This window comes from Eschrichtius robustus, chromosome 3, assembly GCF_028021215.1.
Source record: "Eschrichtius robustus isolate mEscRob2 chromosome 3, mEscRob2.pri, whole genome shotgun sequence".
Taxonomy (NCBI): Eukaryota; Metazoa; Chordata; class Mammalia; order Artiodactyla; family Eschrichtiidae; genus Eschrichtius; species Eschrichtius robustus.
Genome location: NC_090826.1, coordinates 35,593,070 through 35,611,750, shown reverse-complemented (window position 1 = coordinate 35,611,750; position 18,681 = coordinate 35,593,070). Strand labels below are relative to the sequence as shown.

The 18,681-nt window shown below is 44.3% G+C and overlaps 2 protein-coding genes across 2 annotated transcripts in view; one reads left to right on the top strand and one right to left on the bottom strand.

Moving 5' to 3' along the window:
* CFAP57 (cilia and flagella associated protein 57) overlaps positions 1-11,133 on the bottom strand; it is a 74,225-nt gene extending 63,092 nt beyond the window's left edge. The window contains exons 1-3 of the mRNA XM_068537922.1: positions 10,977-11,133; positions 3,029-3,345; positions 1,350-1,636 (exon numbers count right to left, since the gene is read on the bottom strand). Of these exons, the coding sequence (XP_068394023.1) occupies positions 1,350-1,636; positions 3,029-3,345; positions 10,977-11,133 (761 nt within the window). The remainder of the gene's footprint in view (positions 1-1,349; positions 1,637-3,028; positions 3,346-10,976) is intronic.
* Positions 11,134-11,587: 454 nt separating this feature from the next.
* On the top strand, positions 11,588-18,343 carry EBNA1BP2 (EBNA1 binding protein 2). The gene is made up of 9 exons (XM_068539678.1): positions 11,588-11,782; positions 11,866-11,949; positions 12,153-12,322; positions 12,932-13,055; positions 14,148-14,237; positions 15,870-15,945; positions 16,180-16,273; positions 17,847-18,009; positions 18,157-18,343. The coding sequence occupies exons 1-9, from the start codon at positions 11,717-11,719 to the stop codon at positions 18,205-18,207; spliced, it is 918 nt and encodes a 305-aa protein (XP_068395779.1). The 5' UTR covers positions 11,588-11,716; the 3' UTR covers positions 18,208-18,343.
* The last annotated feature ends 338 nt before the right edge of the window (positions 18,344-18,681 follow it).

Here is an 18,681-nt window from a genome sequence, read left to right as displayed (position 1 = left end):
TGTGTTAACAGCTCTGTGAAACAATGGTAAATAAGTTGACACAGTTCCTGCCCTGAGAAGCTGATGGTCTAGGGGGCATGTGATAAGGACTGTTAAGGGCAGCTGAGTAGGATGGGAGCATCCAGTCAGCAGCTAACAAGGGTTTTCTGAGGACAGTTACAGAGAAGGACCACCTATCTGAGATGAGCAGAGGCTGAGAGCTCCCAGCTGAGATGTGAAGGACAAAGAGGACTGTGTCAGGCATGTGTCTATGTCCAGGGGAGTGGGGTCGGGGTGGGGGCAGACCAAGCCCAGGAGCAGGAGAGTGCACGAAGCATGTGCGGTAGACAGAGGCAAGAGCTGATGCTGCAGATGTAAAGAAGGGTCCGAGCAGCAGGGATGTGTTCAGGAGTCTGAGGCTTTATTCTTGGAGCCCTGGACCCACTGAAGGATGGTGAACCCAGAAAACTGGGGGGCATATGGTCTTAAGGAAGTTCTCAACATAATCACGATAAAAAAGGAGACGTCATTGGCATGGAGGGTGGTGAAAATGGGTGAACCCAAAGTCACTGAGGAAGAGGCATCTACAGTGTGCCATTGTCGTTGAGGGCTCAGGCTCTGGGGTCAGACAGATCTGGGTTTGAATCCTGACCTGTCATTTAACAGTGCTGTGATACTGGGTGAGGCACTTAACCTCTTTCAGCCTCAGTTTCCTCATCTATAAAATGGGCATGATAATAATATATACTTTTTAAGGTAAGACTCAAATGAGGATATATATAAAGGGCTTAAGGCAGTGTCTAGAACACACAATGGTACTTTCCAATATGGGTGAGATACGACTGTTATTGGTTGCAGTAGAGGTAAAATTGACAGCTCTATCCTGACCCCCCACTTTAGCCCATATGCTTTGTCAGATTGACCGACAACATTTCCTTGCACTTCCTTGTTGGTCTGGTGCCTCCCACTGAATTGTAAGGTCCTATGGACCTGTGTCCCCAGCACCTGGCAAGATGCCTTGCACACTGCAAGGGTTTGGTGGACATTTATTTAATTGATTCAGTAAATCAGGCAGCCATTAGAAAACATATTTTTGAAAATCTGTGGTTTTGAAGACTAGTCATACTAAAACGTTTATAAAATGAGGTTAGGTATAAAAATAAAAAGAATTGTACCTAGGTTACGGTCATAACTTTCAAATTTGTGCTTGAATATGGAAGAACACTAGAAAGGCAGAGGGAAAATGAAAAGCATTGATTTTTAAGGTAGAGGGGCTAGGAGTGATTTTTAAAGAATGCTGTTTTCGGTGTAATGCTATTATCACAATGAGTGTATTTTTCCAAGAGCTCCTGACCAGAGGGCGCCATTACCTCTCGGATTCCTGGATCACCCCCAGGTTTTTCGTCTCGCTGGTGGGCTCCCTGACCATGATACTTGTCTCCCAGCGTTGATCTCCAGACTCAAAGAGGAAGAGCCTGCCTGTGTCAGTGCCAACAATAATCTTGTCATCAGACACCCAGGTGTGGGCGAGATAGTTTTGGGGTTCTCCCCTCTGAAAATTAGTTTGCTTCAGGGTTCCCTCAGCAAAACGGAGAAGCTTAAACATCCCATTTCCAGTGACACAAATCTGAGTGTTATCCTGGGGATTGAAGCTCACCTGTAAAATGGGAAGGAATTAAAGAAAAAGATATATAAAACTAAACTTGATGGCATTATTTCCCATTTTACTAATTACGAGTTATCCCAGGTAGCTCATAGGATCCTTTAAACATCACTAAATCATATAATTTTAAGACCATACTTGACAAGAGGACAGATCTATATCCATTATATTTGTACAGCCCATGAGTCTTTAACCTAGGAAGCCTTCAAAAGTCATCTGACAAAGGCCAAAAAGCAAGATGAGCAGGTCTTGACAATCAGCAAACTCTGTGCCAACAAAATGGAATGAAGGCTCAGCTGGAAGCATAAAATGAGGGTTTGGCAGGTTTATGTGCCCTGTTCAGGGCGAAGGAACCACATGTCAGGAACTAAACTTCCTTTATCTCTACCCTCATCCCAATGCGCAGTCATGGGCAGTCAACCTGTCACCTCCACTGGATGGTGAGCACCTGGTGGGGCTGTGGCTTTTTCATCTCTGTATCCCCAGTGCTGGGTTCAAAGCGGGCATCCAATGAATGTTTCCTGGATCTATTTGAGAGGAGATGCTCCCTGCTCTGAATAGGATGCCATATCATGCCTTACTGTGACCTGGGTGAAATAATCTTCGGGCTCTACCTGCCTTTGCTCTGATTCCGTGATCACCAAGCAACCTTCTGACTACTAATTTCATCTCCCAAGGACTCTTCTGTTACCAGGGAGGAAATACACTGGATAAATGCTGTGTGTTCTGGTTGTGACATGCTGGTTCACAAGCCAGACTCTTGTGAGAATAACGGAGTCTGTGCCCGAGATGCTGACTAGCCAATATCTCTGAACGTGAACAGAACTGAGTGCTTGGACTTGGAAAACTGAGCACTAGATTCTAGACCAGGTTGACTACTCCAAGAAAAGCCTCCTTGGGCCCCAACCAGCCCCCTGACACATCCTCTTCATTTTGCCCTCAAACCACGATAGAAACTTCTGCTCCCCACGTAAATGCGATTTCATGGACAGCTTCCTAAAGACCTACCACTTCACACCACCTTCCTGAAGTCTTCCCACTGCCCCGCAATGCTGCCCGGAAGAGGCCAGGACCAGGGAGAGACAGCAAATTTGATCAACCCGCCTCTGGGCTTGACCTGGGACCAGAAAGCAGTTCTGGGCCAAAGTGAAGAACACAGCCCAGGGAGTCAGGGAGTCCTGGCCCTGCTAAGTTCTTGGAGCCTCAGTTCCTTCATCTTTAAAACAGAGACAATAGTTATGCATACCTTATATGGTGTTGTGAGGCAAATTTTAAAATGCATTTTAAGAAATTAGCACTATTCCTGACACACAGAAAGCATTCAATGAGGGACAGCTTGTACTATTTTTTAATAATTTGCACCATACTTGTCATGCTGGGTGGTACCTGGTAGACAGCATTGTTCTGAGTGTCAGTTCTAACGATGGCCATTACTTTCTGTTTTTCCCACAGCCAATAGACAAGGTTTGACTCTGGAGGTGACGTCTGGGTCAAGAGGTATTTGGAGTCTGGAGAAAAAGCCATGCAAATGAACTTCTGAACTGGGAAGTCAAAATTATTAAGGACTTTGCGCTTTCGGCAAGGGACGGCTGACAGCTCATAAATGGTGATGACGGGTTTTTCTTGCACAGTCTCGGAGATAGCGAGGTATCGCCGATTGGGACTGATGGACAAGGCCAACATGCCCTGACTCTTGTCTGAGCCTGCAAACAAAGGAGAGGAGCTGGTGAGGGGAGATCATGCATTCACCAAGATTCAGCATGAACCAGGCACCGTGGTGGGCACTGCCGAGGCAACAGGAGAAAAGTGCAGAAACAGGTAATTGTCAATCCCTGTGTCCCTCGGGGCAACTGTGTCTGGGCTATTATGAAAATAACTAGGATGGGCACCTCACTGAGGCCGTGGTGGGAGGAGAAGTCAGGGAAGGATTCCTGAAGGAAGATGAAGTGTGCCGGGGGGGTGGGGCACGTCAGGGAGGGCAAGGGTGTGGATGTGAGAAAGGGTATAGATGGAGGGGGAACTGCACATGGTGGGAGATGGCTGAGCATCCCCTGTGAGCCAGGGGTGACCAGAGATGGGTCTGGAGCATGCAGTAGGGTCAGATCAGAGGCCTTTATGCCCTGAGCAGTCAGCACTCAATACTCTTCCTCCACTTTCCAGGCTGGGATGTTAACCACTGGATTCCTCAGCCTCCCTTGCAGTTAAGTGATCTGTGTGACATTCTGGCTGAGAGACAGATGCAGAGGTCTGCTGAATGGGCTTTATGGTAAAGCCCGTGCTTCCTTCAAAACCATGAGGGATGCATTCTATCCATTTTTCAAGAATAAAGAGGCGATATCTGGTGGTCGAGCACTCTTCTTGTCCATGAGGTAACAAGCGTGAGAATGAAGGCCATGGGCCTCTAGAGAGCAGAGCCTGATGTAAAGATTAAACTGCAAATGCTTTATTTGGGTAATGTAATCAGGTCTGCATTATAATTTTCATGGGCCCTAGGCACTTCTGCTTTCATGGGCCCCTTCCTCCATTAAGCTATGGTAAAAATTATACTTTATGACTCATTGGTTTAAAGAAGAATATAATCCATGCTGGATTCACTAGCATTACATTCATTTGTTCCTGATTTTAAAATAAATTAAAATTAAAATATTTTCTTGGGTCCCTAAAAGCATCACGGGCCCCAGGCTGTGCGTCACAGTAATTTGGCCTGATACAAGCCCCGGGCAGGGCGGGTGAGAGAGGCAGGGGAAGCTGTGCTAGAAAGTGACACAATGGACTCCACGCTGCTGCATCACACAAGCCGCAACAAGTTGGACCAGCCTGTGGGCTTCTCTGGAAGGGCTGCAGGGAGTACCTGAACCTCTGAGAAGAACCCAGGGTTTGGGTCACTGACAGCCTTGCGTGAGAGTTTGGACTTTACCAGGGAGTCCAATGGGAAGGCCCTGGGAAATTTTAGGAAGGTCCGATGTGTGTTGTAGAAAGATCCCTCTGGCAACTGTACAGAAGACAATCCTGGAGGGAAGGAAACTTCAGCAGGTTATTTCAAAAATCGGGACACATGGCAGCAATGAGCAACAGGAAGGCAGTAGGGGTGATGGGAACAGGAGGTTAGAGAAATGCTAAGGGGTAAAACCAGGAGGACTCAATGAAGGCAGGGTGAGGGGCTGATGGAGAGAGAGGAGCAATGAATGACATTTAGGTTTCTGGTTTGGTGATGGGAGTGGTGGTAACAACTGGGATGGAACACAGGCTAAGGGAGCTAGGGGCCATGGTGAAGGTCACGTCCACTGTTTTTCACTGAAAATAGTCCATGCAAATATTTCTGATTTAATCATGCTTATTTGCTTCCAGTTTTTTATGATTTCATTTTTTTTTTTTTTGCACTGAAGTCTTTAATCCATCTCAGGTTCATGATGATTCCCCTTTCCCAAATATCAATACCTAACTGGTTATCCCAGCACTAATTACTAATGCCACCTTTATGTTGTATTAAATTCATTTATCCATTGTATTCATTTATGTGTGTATTACTGGGTTCTGGGATATTTATACTAGGACTAGCTTATTTTTGTAATCATATCCTTATCATGTGTTTGGATAGCTGGCAAAGTAGGTGCTTAAGGAAAGAGGGAGAAAAAAGGAAATGATAAATTCCATTCTGGATATATTGTGCATGAGGTACATACTGTAGAACTTTCAGGTAAAGAGGTCTAGCAGGCAGCTGGATATGATGAAAGCTGGGGGAGATGTTTGGACTGAAATACAGATTTGAGATAAAAGTCATGGGGCTATAAGATATTGATGAAAGAAATAAAAGATGACACAAACAGATGGAGAGACATACTATGTTCTTGGATTGGAAGAATCAGTATTGTGAAAATGACTAAACTACCCAAAGGAATCTACAGATTCAATGCAATCTCTATCAAATTACCAATGGCATTTTTCACAGAATTAGAACAAAAAATTTTTACAATTTGTATGGAAACACAAAAGACCACAAATAGCCAAAGCAATCTTGAGAAAGAAAAACGGAGCTGGAGGAATCAGGCTCCCTGACTTCAGACTATACTACAAAGCTACAGTCATCAAAACAGTATGGTACTGGCACAAAAACAGAAATATAGATCAATGGAACAGGATAGAAAGTCCAGAGATAAACCCATGCACTTATGGTCACCTAATCTATGACAAAGGAGGCAAGAATATACAACGGAGAAAAGACAGTCTCTTCAATAAGTGGTGCTGGGAAAACTGGACAGTTACATGTAAAAGAATGAAATTAGAACACACCCTAACACTACACACAAAAATAAACTCAAAATGGATTAAAGACCTAAATGTAAGGCAGTATACTAAAAAACTTTTAGAGGAGAACATAGGGAGAACACTTTTGACATAAATTGCAACAAAATCTTTTTCAATCCACCTCCTAGAGTAATGAAAATAGAAACAAAAATAAACAAATAGGACCTAATTAAACTTAAAAGCTTTTGTACAGCAAAGGAAACCATAAACAAAAAGAAAAGAAAACCCTCAGAATGGGAGAAAATATTTGCAAATGAAACAACCAACAAGGGATTAATCTCCAAAATATATAAACAGCTCATGCAGCTCAATATCAAAAAAACAAACAACCCAATCAAAAAATGGGCAGAAGATCTAAATAGACATTTCTCCAAAGACATACAGATGGCCAAGAGGCACATGAAAAGCTGCTCAACATCACTAATTATTAGAGAAATGCAAATCAATACTACAATGAGGTATTATCTCACACCAGTCAGAATGGCCATCATCAAAAAATCTGCAAACAATAAATGCTGGAGAGGGTGTGGAGAAAAGGAAACCCTCTTGCACTGTTGGTGGGAATGTAAATTGATACAGCCACTATGGAGAACAGTATGGAGGTTCCTCAAAAAACTAAAAATAGAACTACCATATGACCCAGCAATCCCACTAGTGGGCATATACCCTGAGAAAACCATAATTCAAAGAGTCAAGTACCACAATGTTCATTGCAGCTTTATTTACAGTAGCCAGGACATGGAAGCAACCTAAGTGTCCATTGACAGATGAATGGATAAAGAAGATGTGGTGCATATATACAATGGAATATTACTCAGCCATAAAAAGAAACGAAACTGAGTTATTTGTAGTGAGGTGGATGGACCTAGAGTCTGTCATACAGAGTGAAGTAAGTCAGAAAGAGAAAAACAAATACCGTATGCTAACACATATATATGGAATCTAAAAAAAATAAAAAAGGTTCTGAAGAACCGAAGAAGGGCAGGACAAGAATAAAGATGCAGATGTTCAGAATGGACCTGAGGACACAGGGAGGTGGAAGGGTAAGCTGGGACGAAGTGAGAGAGTGGCATGGACATATATACACTACCAAATGTAAAATAGATAGCTAGTGGGAAGCAGTCGCATAACACAGGGAGATCAGCTTGGTGCTTTGTGACCACCTAGAGGGGTGGGTCAGGGAGGGTGGGAGGGAGACGCAAGAGGCAGGAGATATGGGGATATATGTATACATATAGCTGATTCACTTTGTTATACAGCAGAAACTAACACAACATTGTAAAGCAATTGTACCCCAATAAAGATGTTAAAAAAAAATCTGCAAACAATAAATGCTGGAGAGGGTGTGGAGAAAAGGGAACCCTCCTACACTGTTGGTGGGAATGCAAACTGGTACAGCCAGTATGGAGAACAGTATGGAGGTTCCTTAAAAAACTGAAAATAGAGTTACCATATGATCCAGCAATCCCACCCTGGGCATATATCTGGAGAAAACCATAACTGGAAAAGATATATGCACCTCAATATTCACTGTAGCACTGTCACAATAGCCAAGACATGGAAGTAACCTAAATGTCCATAGATAGAGGAATGGATAAAGAAGATGTGGCGCATATATACAATGGAATATTACTCATCCATAAAAAAAGAACAAAATAATGCCATTTGCTGCAACATGGATGGACCTAGAGATTCTCATACTGAATGAAATAAGTCAGACAGAGAAAGATAAATATCATATGATATCCCTTATATGTGGAATCTAAAAAAAGGCTACAAATGAACTTATCTATAAAACTGAAATAGAGTTACAGATATAGAAAATAAACTTATGGTTACTGAGGGGTAAGGCAGGGGGAGGGATCATTTGGAAGACTGGGATTGATACATAGATACCACTATATATAAAATAGGTAACTAATAAGGACCTACTGTATAGCACAGGGAACTCCACTCAGTACTCTGTAATGGCCTATATGGGAAAAGAATCTAAACAAGAGTGGATATATGTATTTGTATAACAGATTCACTTTGCTGTACACCTGAAACTAACACAACATTGTAAATCAATTACACCCCAGTAAAAATTTAAAAAAAGAAAAAAAGAAAGGAAGATGGAGAAACAAGAAGGAACAGTTAACAAAAAGCTGGTATACAAACAAACACTGTATAAAACAATAAAAGAAATATTTACTTTTGGCCTTTAGAAAAAAATTTTTTAAAAAGTCACGGCGGGGAGTTGAAAGTGTGCACGTAGATGAGATTGCCTGGAGGACGGAAAGGGCAACAGTTTACTCCCTCCTCTGCGCTTTTGTACCAGGGCTCTATCTGGCCTAGCAGGTGTGCTGCTCATTTACATAGTCCCGCTCATTTGAATACATACCTGTCCCCACTACAATAGTGAGAGCTCCTGGTCTGGCTTTCTTGCTTATTAATTCTTTCAATCACCAGCGCCTGCCACCAATATACGCTGACTGTCTGCAGAGTATGTAAATGCTTTTGCATTGTTTTAACCCAGTCAGTCACTGATTCCTCCTTGAAATATGTTCACCTCTTGCATGGATTTCCTCTTAGCTTTCTGGCTACTCCTCCAAAGACTCTTTTGCAGGTTGTTCCTCATTTCCCTGGCACTATATGTAGGAGAGTCCCAGAGCCCAATCTTTCACCTTCTCTTTCATAAACATATTCACTCCCTGGGGGATCAAATCCATTCTAAGGACCTAATATTTCACCTCCATGCTGATGACCCTCAAATTTCTATCACCAGCCTGGACCTCTCTCTCTCTTGAACCCAGACCTGACATCAAAGGGCTTGCTTAGGATCCCATCTGCATATTTAGCAGGCATCTCAGTCTTCCCATGTCAAAAACTAACCTCCTGAGACGCTCCACAAAGCCTGCTCATTCTGAAGTCTTTCCTGCTTCGGTTAGCAGCAACTCCATCCTTCTGGTTGCTCAGGCCAAAACCCTTGCATTTTCCTTTTCTCTTCCACCTACATCAGGTCTATGAGGAAACCTGTCACCTTCACCTTCAAAACACAGCCAGACTTTGATCTCTTTTCACCACCCTGTTGCCTGCCACCTGCTGCGCGCCACCATGTTCTCTTACCTGGATTATATTAATAGCAATAGTCTCTCAGCTGGTCTCCTGCTTCCTCCCTTGCCCCTCCTTAAATCTATTCTCTGTACAGTAGCCAGAAGGAACCTGCTGAAACATAAGTCAGATCATGTCACTCTGCTCAGAATCCCCCCTCCCGCTGGCTTCTCACTTCACTCAGAGTAGGAGCCCTTGACCTCAAGGCCCATGTGACGTTGCTCCCATTACTCTGCCTCACCTCTCACTCCTCCTCCATTTACTCCACTCCAGCCACACTGGCCTCCTTGCTATTCCCCTAACACACTCAGCACCCTCCTAACCCAGAGCCTAGAAGGTGAGAGGCAAATGTGTAGAGCACCGAAGAGATAATACAGGAGAATAAGCTTGGGGTAAGGGATGATTCCTTAACAAGACACAAAAAGGAAAAGGTTGACACATTTGACTTCATTAAAACTAAGAATTTCTGTCCATCAGGATACCATAAGGAGGAAGAAAACACAAGCTCCAAACTGGGAGAAATTATTTGTTATATATATATATATCTGACAAAGGGTTAACATACAGAAAATATAAAGTGTGCCCATAAATCAGTATGAAAATTACCCCCAAAAAACACAGAATATGGATAAAAGACTTAAGACATTTCACAGAATGAGTAGCCCCTTAACCGTGTGAAAAGTTTTTCATCCTCATTAGTACTAGATAAATGCACATTAAAACCACAATAAGATACCCTTTCTCAAGCATCAGATGAGCAAAAATTAGGAAGTAGAAACTAGAAAGATAGCAAAGGGGGGTGAGGTTGTGGAGGAATGGCAATGTGAATTGGTACTGCCACATTACCCAGTAATTTTAGTCCTGGTGTGTGCCCTGGAGAATCTCTGCACAAGTGGATGAGTACACATGTGCAAGAATGTTTATAGTGGCATCATTTGAAATAGCAAAAAAAAGTTCATTCCCAAATGTCCATCAACACTAGAATGGATAAATATACTTGAGAATTAGAGTCCTATGAGTAATAAAATGAATGCAGTTAATATGTATCAAGATGCATGAATCTCAAAAGTATGTCATTGAAAAAAAGAAGCAAGTCACAGAATACATACACTATGGTTACATTTATATAAAGCTGGTGAAGAGCACAAACAAAAAGGATATCTTACATAAGGCCACACAGATAGAGATGTGGTAAAATTACGTAGAGAAATAAGGGAATAATTACAAAGTCCAGGATGGAGTGAGAGTCTGCATGTGTGAGAAGAATGAAGTCAGGGAGAAACACTGGAACTGGTAATGTTCTATTTGCTCTCCTGTTGGTGGGTTCACAGATCTTCATTTTATTATAGTTCTTTAAATATTACATATATGTAGTGTACAGTCTTTTGTATGCAAGTCACAATAAAACATGTTGAGTGCAAAAAAGAGTGGAAAAAGAGAGTAGGTGGTTAAGCTGTGGAAATCATGTATATTATTAGCAGCACCAATGCGAACAAAACCAAATGTTACAGTATACAAACGGTTATGTGTGACTTGGGCTGAAATCTCCAGTGTCTTCACCATACATGGGTTCAAAAGGTGTTGTCATAAAAGTGGTGTACTCTGGAAAACTGTTAGAAAACTCAAAAAGTGGCCCTGGTGACGACAAAGACAATGATATTGAAGATGCATGAAACTCTTTAAAAGAATTTTTTTCATTAAATCACAGTGAAAAAAATTACTTTTAAATTAACATGATTTTACATGTGATTTTAACTATGTGTGATTCATTAATCTATACATTAAATAAGGCAAGACATGTATTTCTTCTACATTTATAAAACTATATATATATTCAAGTTGGCCAAAAAAGTTTCCTTTCAATCGTCGTGTCGGTATTATGGGGTTATATTTGGCATACCCGGTTATGTATGTGTCAGATTGGAAAGGGTTTTACCTGGAATGAATTTTTGCCACTTCTGATCCACATTGTACTTCACACAGTGATTTCCTGAAGGAAATATAATGATCTGTTCATCGAAGAAGAACACATTGTTGGACACGTGGGATCGAAGACCAAAAACATGCAGCGACTGAGCTACCACAGTGGACATGGTCCCAGTAAGGAGTTTCGCCAAAGATGCAGCGCAGCTGGTGAGCGTGGAGAAGCGCGTCACCCCGCCCGCACTACCGTCCCCGCCCCCGCGACACGCCCCTAGAGCCTCCCCTGGACTCCTCCTCCGCCCCCTCCCCGCAGCAACCTTCTCCCGCGCCCCCGACCCCGCTCCTGCGTCTCCTCTTTCCTTTGGCCTTCGTGGCTTCCTGCTCCTCCGGATGACCCCGAGGGACCCTTCCCACCTGTCGCTTCTGCTCTCTGGATCACCAGAGCACGCGTGTATACAGGGTACTACACCTACGAATCCCAAGCAACGCGGCACTCACAGACGCCGGAGCGGTTCCTATAGCAACGGGAAACCGGAAGTGTGTCAGCAACCGGAAGCGGAACTCCGATCAGAAAGTTCAGCTGCATCTGGGGTCAGTGGGGAGCTGGTGCGGTTCGAGTCCACGTGGAGCCGCGGGCGGGAGGGCAGGGGGCTGAAAGCGGGCGGCGGCGGCGACGAGGGGAGCCCTTTTCCAGGCGCGGGGGCCTCGGGCTCCTTCGCTTCCTCCGGCGGGTGTGGACGTGCGTGCTGCGAGATGGACACTCCCCCGCTCTCAGGTTCGGACTCGGATTCTGACGACTCCCTTGTCACAGACAAAGAGGTAGGTGTCATCCGAGCTCGTGGGGCTGCGCGCGGGAGAGGGGTCCTCACTCCCCGGTACTGACCAGCGATCGTGCCCTGTAGTTGCAGGAGGCGTTTTCCCGAGGGCTTCTGAAGCCAGGCCTCAACGTGGTGCTAGAGGGGCCGAAGAAGGCCGTGAACGACGTGGTGAGCTCGGGCGCCCGGTTGGAGGGTGCTGGACTTGGGATGCGCGCGAGGCACCGTTGTGCTCGGGAGGCTGCGTTCTAGTCCCAGGAAAGACACAACCTGCGTATTGCCAAGAGGGTCAACTACCTGTCGGGGTCTTGGGGGTTAGTTCTTCATCCACTGGCCTATTACTGTCTTGTGAGCTTAGTGTCTGAATTTCCTAGAATGGCCTGAAGCAGTGTTTGGCTGAATTCAAGCGGGATCTGGAATGGGTTGAAAGGCTTGATGTGACCCTGGGTCCGGTACCGGGAATCCGTGGACCTCAGGCAACATCTCAGAACAAGGATCAGAAAGCTGTTGATCCAGAAGATGACTTTCAGCGTGAGATGAACTTGTATGTATGTTTTCAGATGTGGCAGAGGTTGTGGGTTCTTGTGCTGGAGAGGGGGAAGCCGCGGGCCTGTACTCAGAGGTGTCGTAAGCCGGGGTGTAGGGAGGAAGGCTTCTTTGGACTGAAGAGCTAGGAGATTCTCCCTGGTTGAGAGAAGAGCCCCTTTGTCCAGCAATCACAATTTAAAGTCCAGTTTATTTTCAAATACTCAGTTTTAAAGTTTGTGTGTGTGTGTGTGTGTGTGTGCAGTTAATTATTAGAACAAAAATTTGCTTATGGAAGGTCCTTATATGGGCTTTTCTTAGTGACCAAATAAGAATGTGTAATTGGCATTTGTTTGTAAGTTAATGGGCACTTCTAAAGTGGTCATTCTCTTAAACTACTAATTTATTTTTAGCAATACTCCCCACTCCTTTTAAAAAGAGTGTACATTTCAATTTCTCCCATTAAGTTAATGAGTTTTTATTACTGTTTTTGTTTGTGTGTGTGTTCTTGTTGGTGGAGGTCAGATGTTGAGAGTCCTTCTGACCTTGGATGCCTCATGAGAGGCAGTGAAAAGGGTGTAAGGCCTCTCTCCCTTAGCTTATTTTACACTTTGTCCTACATCCTCAGCTACTCTCAGGCCCAGGCAGCAGTGCTTGCAGTATTGCCCCGCCTGCGTCAGCTCAAAGTCCCTACCAAGCGGCCCACGGATTATTTTGCAGAGATGGCCAAGTCTGATCAGCAGATGCAGAAGGTGAGAAACAGAAATGGTTTTCTCCGGATAGCTGAGGCGTTGTACTTAAGTGTATTCAGCTGGCTTGTCTCCTTTAACATTTAAACAAACATAGGCATAAGCCCACTGATAGGGAATGGGTTGTCAGTGGACAATTATTATCTCAGTTATCTACATCAGATTCATGCCAATCACCACCAGTTGGATAAATGTAGGGATGACCTTTTCCTAATTTAAACAGTTAAGGGGAGGAAAGTACTGTAAGAAGTTTGGTCCCTGAAGTAAAGATGGCATTTATGCATTTCCTAACTGGCTTGGTCATGGCATGATGTGTGGAAAAGACAATAGTTCTTTTCTGCCAATGCCTGGGGTCAGCACTATAACTTGTAGACAGTTACCTTTCTCTGGGCCTTGGTTTTCCTCTTCTGTAAAATGAAGGATTAATATATGGCTCAGATTTGATATAATTTAGAGTTAGGTAGAACTTGGTCCTCATTCAACTTTGGGAGGCAGAGAATTACCAACATCTAATCCAAGATATACCTAAGTAGTTCCCTTGGGTCTCAAGCTGGATTTTCTTGTCTCAGTGGTACTCAGGGAAGCTAATCTAGAGACGAGCCCAGACCCATCTCTGCACATTCAAACTGACAACTGTTCATCCTTTAACTGAAATGTGTATGTTTAATGCAAGCTGCTAGGTACCTGATATCTGTCTGAGCTTTTATTGTGTATGTGGTGTATTGGAGAAGGGGGCTGAAGCTGCAGACTGGTTTAACCACAGTCTGCCGACAGTAGGGATGGAGAGAAGTTAGTCTTCTCTCCTGGTACAACGTCATTTTGCGTAATGGATCAAACAACACACTGGGAGGAGGGAGGTCACTTTGATGTTCTGGCTCCAAGGCTGAGACTTTTGGTGTCTTGGACAAAGTGGTCAGCCTTTGGGCCTTATTGTCCTTGTGTGTAAAACACAGGGCTTGGAGAAGATGATTCACAAGGTTCCTTGGAGCCCCGTAGTTTGCAGAGCTGGGAATAACTGCTCCCTGCTGCAGTGCACCCTAAGCAGCAGTCATCCCATTTTCAAATAACATAAGCTGATAATATTTTGTGTTTTAGATTCGACAGAAGCTGCAGTCTAAACAGGCCGCCATGGAGAAGTCGGAAAAGGCTAAGCAGCTTCGAGCACTTAGGAAATACGGAAAGAAGGTGGGAAGGAAAATGAGCGGGGATGGGATGGTGCCAAGTGTGTTTGTCAGGAGATTGCTTGGTCTGAGTTGGCTCCGTGCCCCGTGTGTGTTCCATCGTGTGTTTACTGTTTCACAGTGGCGTGGGTGCTAGTGTCCACGAGCACAATCCCTCCTGGACACCTGTGTGTAGCCAGAGGTAGTGTGGTCACTACCGGCAAGTCATGCGCCTCTCTGGGCTGCAGTTTGCACACCTGTACAGCAGAGAATTGGGTCCAGATCAATGGTTTCCAAACGTGACCTCACAGCACAGTCAACTGGGGAAACTTCAAAACAGATTTCTAGGCTTCGGGAACTCTGGGAATCTGTATGTTTTCATCCCTTGCCCCTAAAGCTTCTCAGATGTTTCCAATACACATCCTGGTTTGAGAATCACTGGCCTAGATGATTGTAAAGTCCTTGAAGGAATCAATCATATTATTGATTGTTATCCAATCAGAAAAAACGGCACCGGTATGTTTGAACTGTGACTGAGTTCTAATGTAAAACCAGAAGGCATACCATGAAACTTTTCTTGATTTCCTTATTTATTTCATGGTTACCTAAGAAGGAAGATGACAGGAACTAAACTTAGGGTTGTGGGAAGAAATGACTGTGAAGAGGGTCAGCTTGGGTGTTAAGACTTTGTTAACATTTTGAACATAAACACTTGTGATGTGGGTGCACAGTTGCAGTTATTTCACTGATGGATCCTCAGCAGGGTATGAGCAGATTAGCATCCTGGGCTCTGCACAAGGGCAGCTGTGGATGTATTGGATGGATGTGGTTGGTGGTTGAGATCAACTCAAAGACTTGGGCAATTTGCTTAACGTAACCTAAATTATCAAAGGAAAGAATAACTTAGTCAGGCCCATTAGCCCCTTGTTTCTAATATGAGGAAACCTCAGGGCTGTGTTTCTCAGTGGGGGACAGTTTTGCTTACCAGGGAACATTTGGCAATGCTGGAGACATTTTTGGTCTTTGCGTCCTGGTGGGGAGCGTCCTGGTGGCAGCTAGTGGGTAGAGGGCAGGGAGGCTGCTGAACACCCTGCGGTGCCCAGGACAGGTCGCGCTCCCACACACAGAGTGATCCTGCCCAAGCTGTCGTAGTGTTGCGATGGAGGAGTGCTGCCTTAGAGTTTAATCATCTCTTTTTGCCCTTAAAGCTTTTTTTCTTTGTTTTTCGGGGAGATTGTTTTCTCTGTTGGTACTTTCATGCCTAGCAACAGTAGGTTAGATGTTTAATCTGTCCAAATATAATTAGTGGGAGAATTGGATGTAGACATAAATATGATTTGTGCAGTTTTGTAGGCAGATTGTGTCATGGGGTAAGGGTGCAGACTGCCTGCGTGTGAATCTCAGCTCCGCACCTTCTCGTGTGTGACTCAGTCAAGTTGTATAACCTCTCTGTGCTTCAGTTTCGGGGTCATAAGAATTTCTACTTCCCTGGGTGGTTGAGACGAGAAATGGAGAATATCCTTAGAGCCTTAGTGTAGTTGTGGCACATGGTCAGTGTTCAGCGGTTGTGGTAATGTCACAGCGTGGTTACTGAGAGAATGTAGACACTTGCAGTGCCGGCTTGGAGTGGGTTTAACAGTCCTGTGTCCACGTCCAGGTGCAAACAGAAGTTCTTCAGAAGCGGCAGCGGGAGAAAGCACACATGATGAGTGCCATTAAGAAATATCAGAAAGGTGAGTATATTCTCTCCTAAGGCTGCAGGGGAGCAGGGGTACCTGCTAATTCTAACAAACACATAGTGCCCTAGAGGCTTGATTGATTTGGAACTATTGGACCTAAAGTTTGGGAATGGTGTGGGGAGCAAGATGGGCCTCTTAATACCAGTTCCATAAGTAACATACTTCTTTTGAAGCTTAATCTTTTCTTAAAATGCGATGGCGCTGATCAAAGTACTTCTTCACTCCCAGGCTTCTCTGATAAACTGGACTTCCTTGAGGGAGATCAGAAGCCTGTCGCACGGAGCACGAAAGGAGGAGCCAAAGGCCAGCAGATGAAGAAGGGGTATGGGTGCCGGGTTCTGTTTTGGTGGTGGTGCACGCAGGGCCACAGTTCACGTTGTGACCTCAGTGCAGAGAGTGTGGCCACAGCTACCGGCCGTGTGATGGGCCCGTTCAGCCACATCAGTCTTTGAAGTTTAAAATGAGGCGATTTCAGGATTTGGCACATTTTGAGCAAACACTTGGTAGAAGTTGATTCCTCATGTGTGACGGTTAAGTGTGCAGACCTAAGGTTCCCATCTGGACTCCGCCACTCATTTGGAGGGTAGCTTTGAGCAGGTTACTTCACCTTTCTAAATGTTAATTTCCTTATCTATGAAAATGAGAAAATTGTAAGTGCCTCTTAATATTAGGAAGATTTGAAGGGGATAATGTTGGATATTATTATTGGTTCTTTTCGTTTACCTTTATGCATTTCTGGACACCCGTCCTGGGGGAAATGGTCATTTCTGTATAATATAGTACATGCTATGATAGAGGCATTAGATAGAGTAGTCTGGAAGCACATTTTAGAAATATGTGACATGGTCCAGAGGTTAGGGTCAGGTGATGACTTCCTGGAGGAGGGTCCACCTGAGCTTAGTCTGAAGCATGAGTAGGAAGGAATTAACCAGGAGAACGGGAGAGACACGGGGTTTCGGGAAGAAAGAAGAACACTAATGAGCAAAAGCATAGATATGAGAGCAGCCAGCATTTGGTATCACAGGGATACAGTGTGGGCAAGGAGTGGCGCAGTGTAGCTGGGGGGGGACCTGGGCCGAGTACAGGGCAGTGTTTGTTGGCCTTGTGAGGAGCCTGGGCTGTATCCAGCAGTCAGTGGGGAGCCGCTGATGGGCTTTATTCAAAATAGCGAGCAGGTCATGTTCATGTTTTAAATATTTCAGTGTTGCTTGTGTAAGTGAGGGAGGCGGGGACTGTTACAGAAGTCCAGAGAACAAGGATAATGACCTAGAAGTGTTAATGGGGGTAGAGAAGAGAAAATGGGTTGAAGAAATATTCAAGAGGTTAAATTAGCAGGTCTCAGTAACTGAGCTGGGTGTAGAGAACGAAAGAAGGAAGAATCAAGGCCCACTCCAGGTTCATAGTGTGGGTGGCTGAGTGGATGGTAGGACCACCAGCCTCAAGTTAGGACATAGATACAGGAGCTGAAACCAGTCTAGAACGGAGGTGACCTGTGACTTTGGATATGGTGAATTGAGATTCCTGTGGGATGACCAGTTTTAAAATGTATTACACCTGAATGTTAACTGCATTTAATATCCTTGAGAGGAATTGAAACAACTGAGGATGATTTAGCAAGATTTAGTTTAAATAGAAAGGTTTCTGAAGATAAGTGGTAAGCCACATGATATATCTGGGTCTTTTCCTGATTCTTGCTTTGTTTTCCTGCTTTGGTGGTTAAGACTGTAAATAGATGAGCTTGCCTGGGGAGTTTGTAGAGTAGAAATGTAGGGCCAAGGATGAGATTCTAGGTACAGTAGTACCTGTACAGATAGGAAACTGAGGGTATTGTTGGGTCATTACATTCATCAGGATTTGCAGTGCTGAGGGTAACGTGTAAGACCGCTTTTTTCCAGGCCCAGTGCCAAGCGACGCTATAAAAACCAGAAGTTTGGTTATGGTGGGAAGAAGAAAGGCTCCAAGTGGAACACTCGTGAGAGCTATGATGATGTATCCAGCTTCCGGGCCAAGACAGCTCATGGCAAGGGCCTCAAGAGGCCTGGAAAGAAAGGATCAAATGTAAGTGAGCCGGGGGCGCAGGTGAGGGGCCAGAGCAGCTTCCTCTCCCACCCCGCCCCTCCCTGTTCCCTTACTTTCCCTGTATCCTGACCCTGGGGCAGAAGGCCAACTGCTGTGTGAATACATGTGGTGCTTCCTTTTCTGCAGAAGAGACCCGGAAAACGGACAAGAGAGAAAATGAAGAGCAGAACACGCTAAATAAGCAGCATCTTTGTAAACAAAGACCAAGAAAAAGGGATGGAGACTTGGGATTTCACAGTGCAATTGGATCCCTTCTGTTGGTTTCCTTTTGTAAAAATTCTTTCAATAAACTAAAGAAAAATTTTCAGAGAAATATGTATTCTTGGTTAAAAACTCAGGACTAAAAGATTTAGAAGTTACTTTTTACATATTAAATAATACTGCCATTTATTGGTAATAAATAAATGAGCCCTGTGGAAGTTAAAAGTATGGATTCTGGGGCCAGACTGCTCGGTTTGACACCTGGCTCTGCTGCATACTTGCTGCTTGACCTTGGGCAAGTTAATTTTTCTGTGCTTTGTCATCTCCATGTAGACATGATAATAGTATCTACCAAAGAGGGTTCCTGTCAGCATTGAGTTAATATGTGTAAAATGCTTAGGACACTGCCTGCCGTATGAGAGTGTATACCTGCGTAGGATTATTTTGCTG

Excerpts from the sequence above, each read along its gene's own strand:
- EBNA1BP2 (XM_068539678.1), top strand. The coding sequence starts at position 11,717 with ATGGACACTCCCCCGCTCTCAGGTTCGGACTCGGATTCTGACGACTCC. Across the intron at positions 12,323-12,931 it reads TTTCAGCGTGAGATGAACTT|CTACTCTCAGGCCCAGGCAG; the intron begins GTATGTATGTTT and ends CTACATCCTCAG. Across the intron at positions 15,946-16,179 it reads CATTAAGAAATATCAGAAAG|GCTTCTCTGATAAACTGGAC; the intron begins GTGAGTATATTC and ends CTTCACTCCCAG.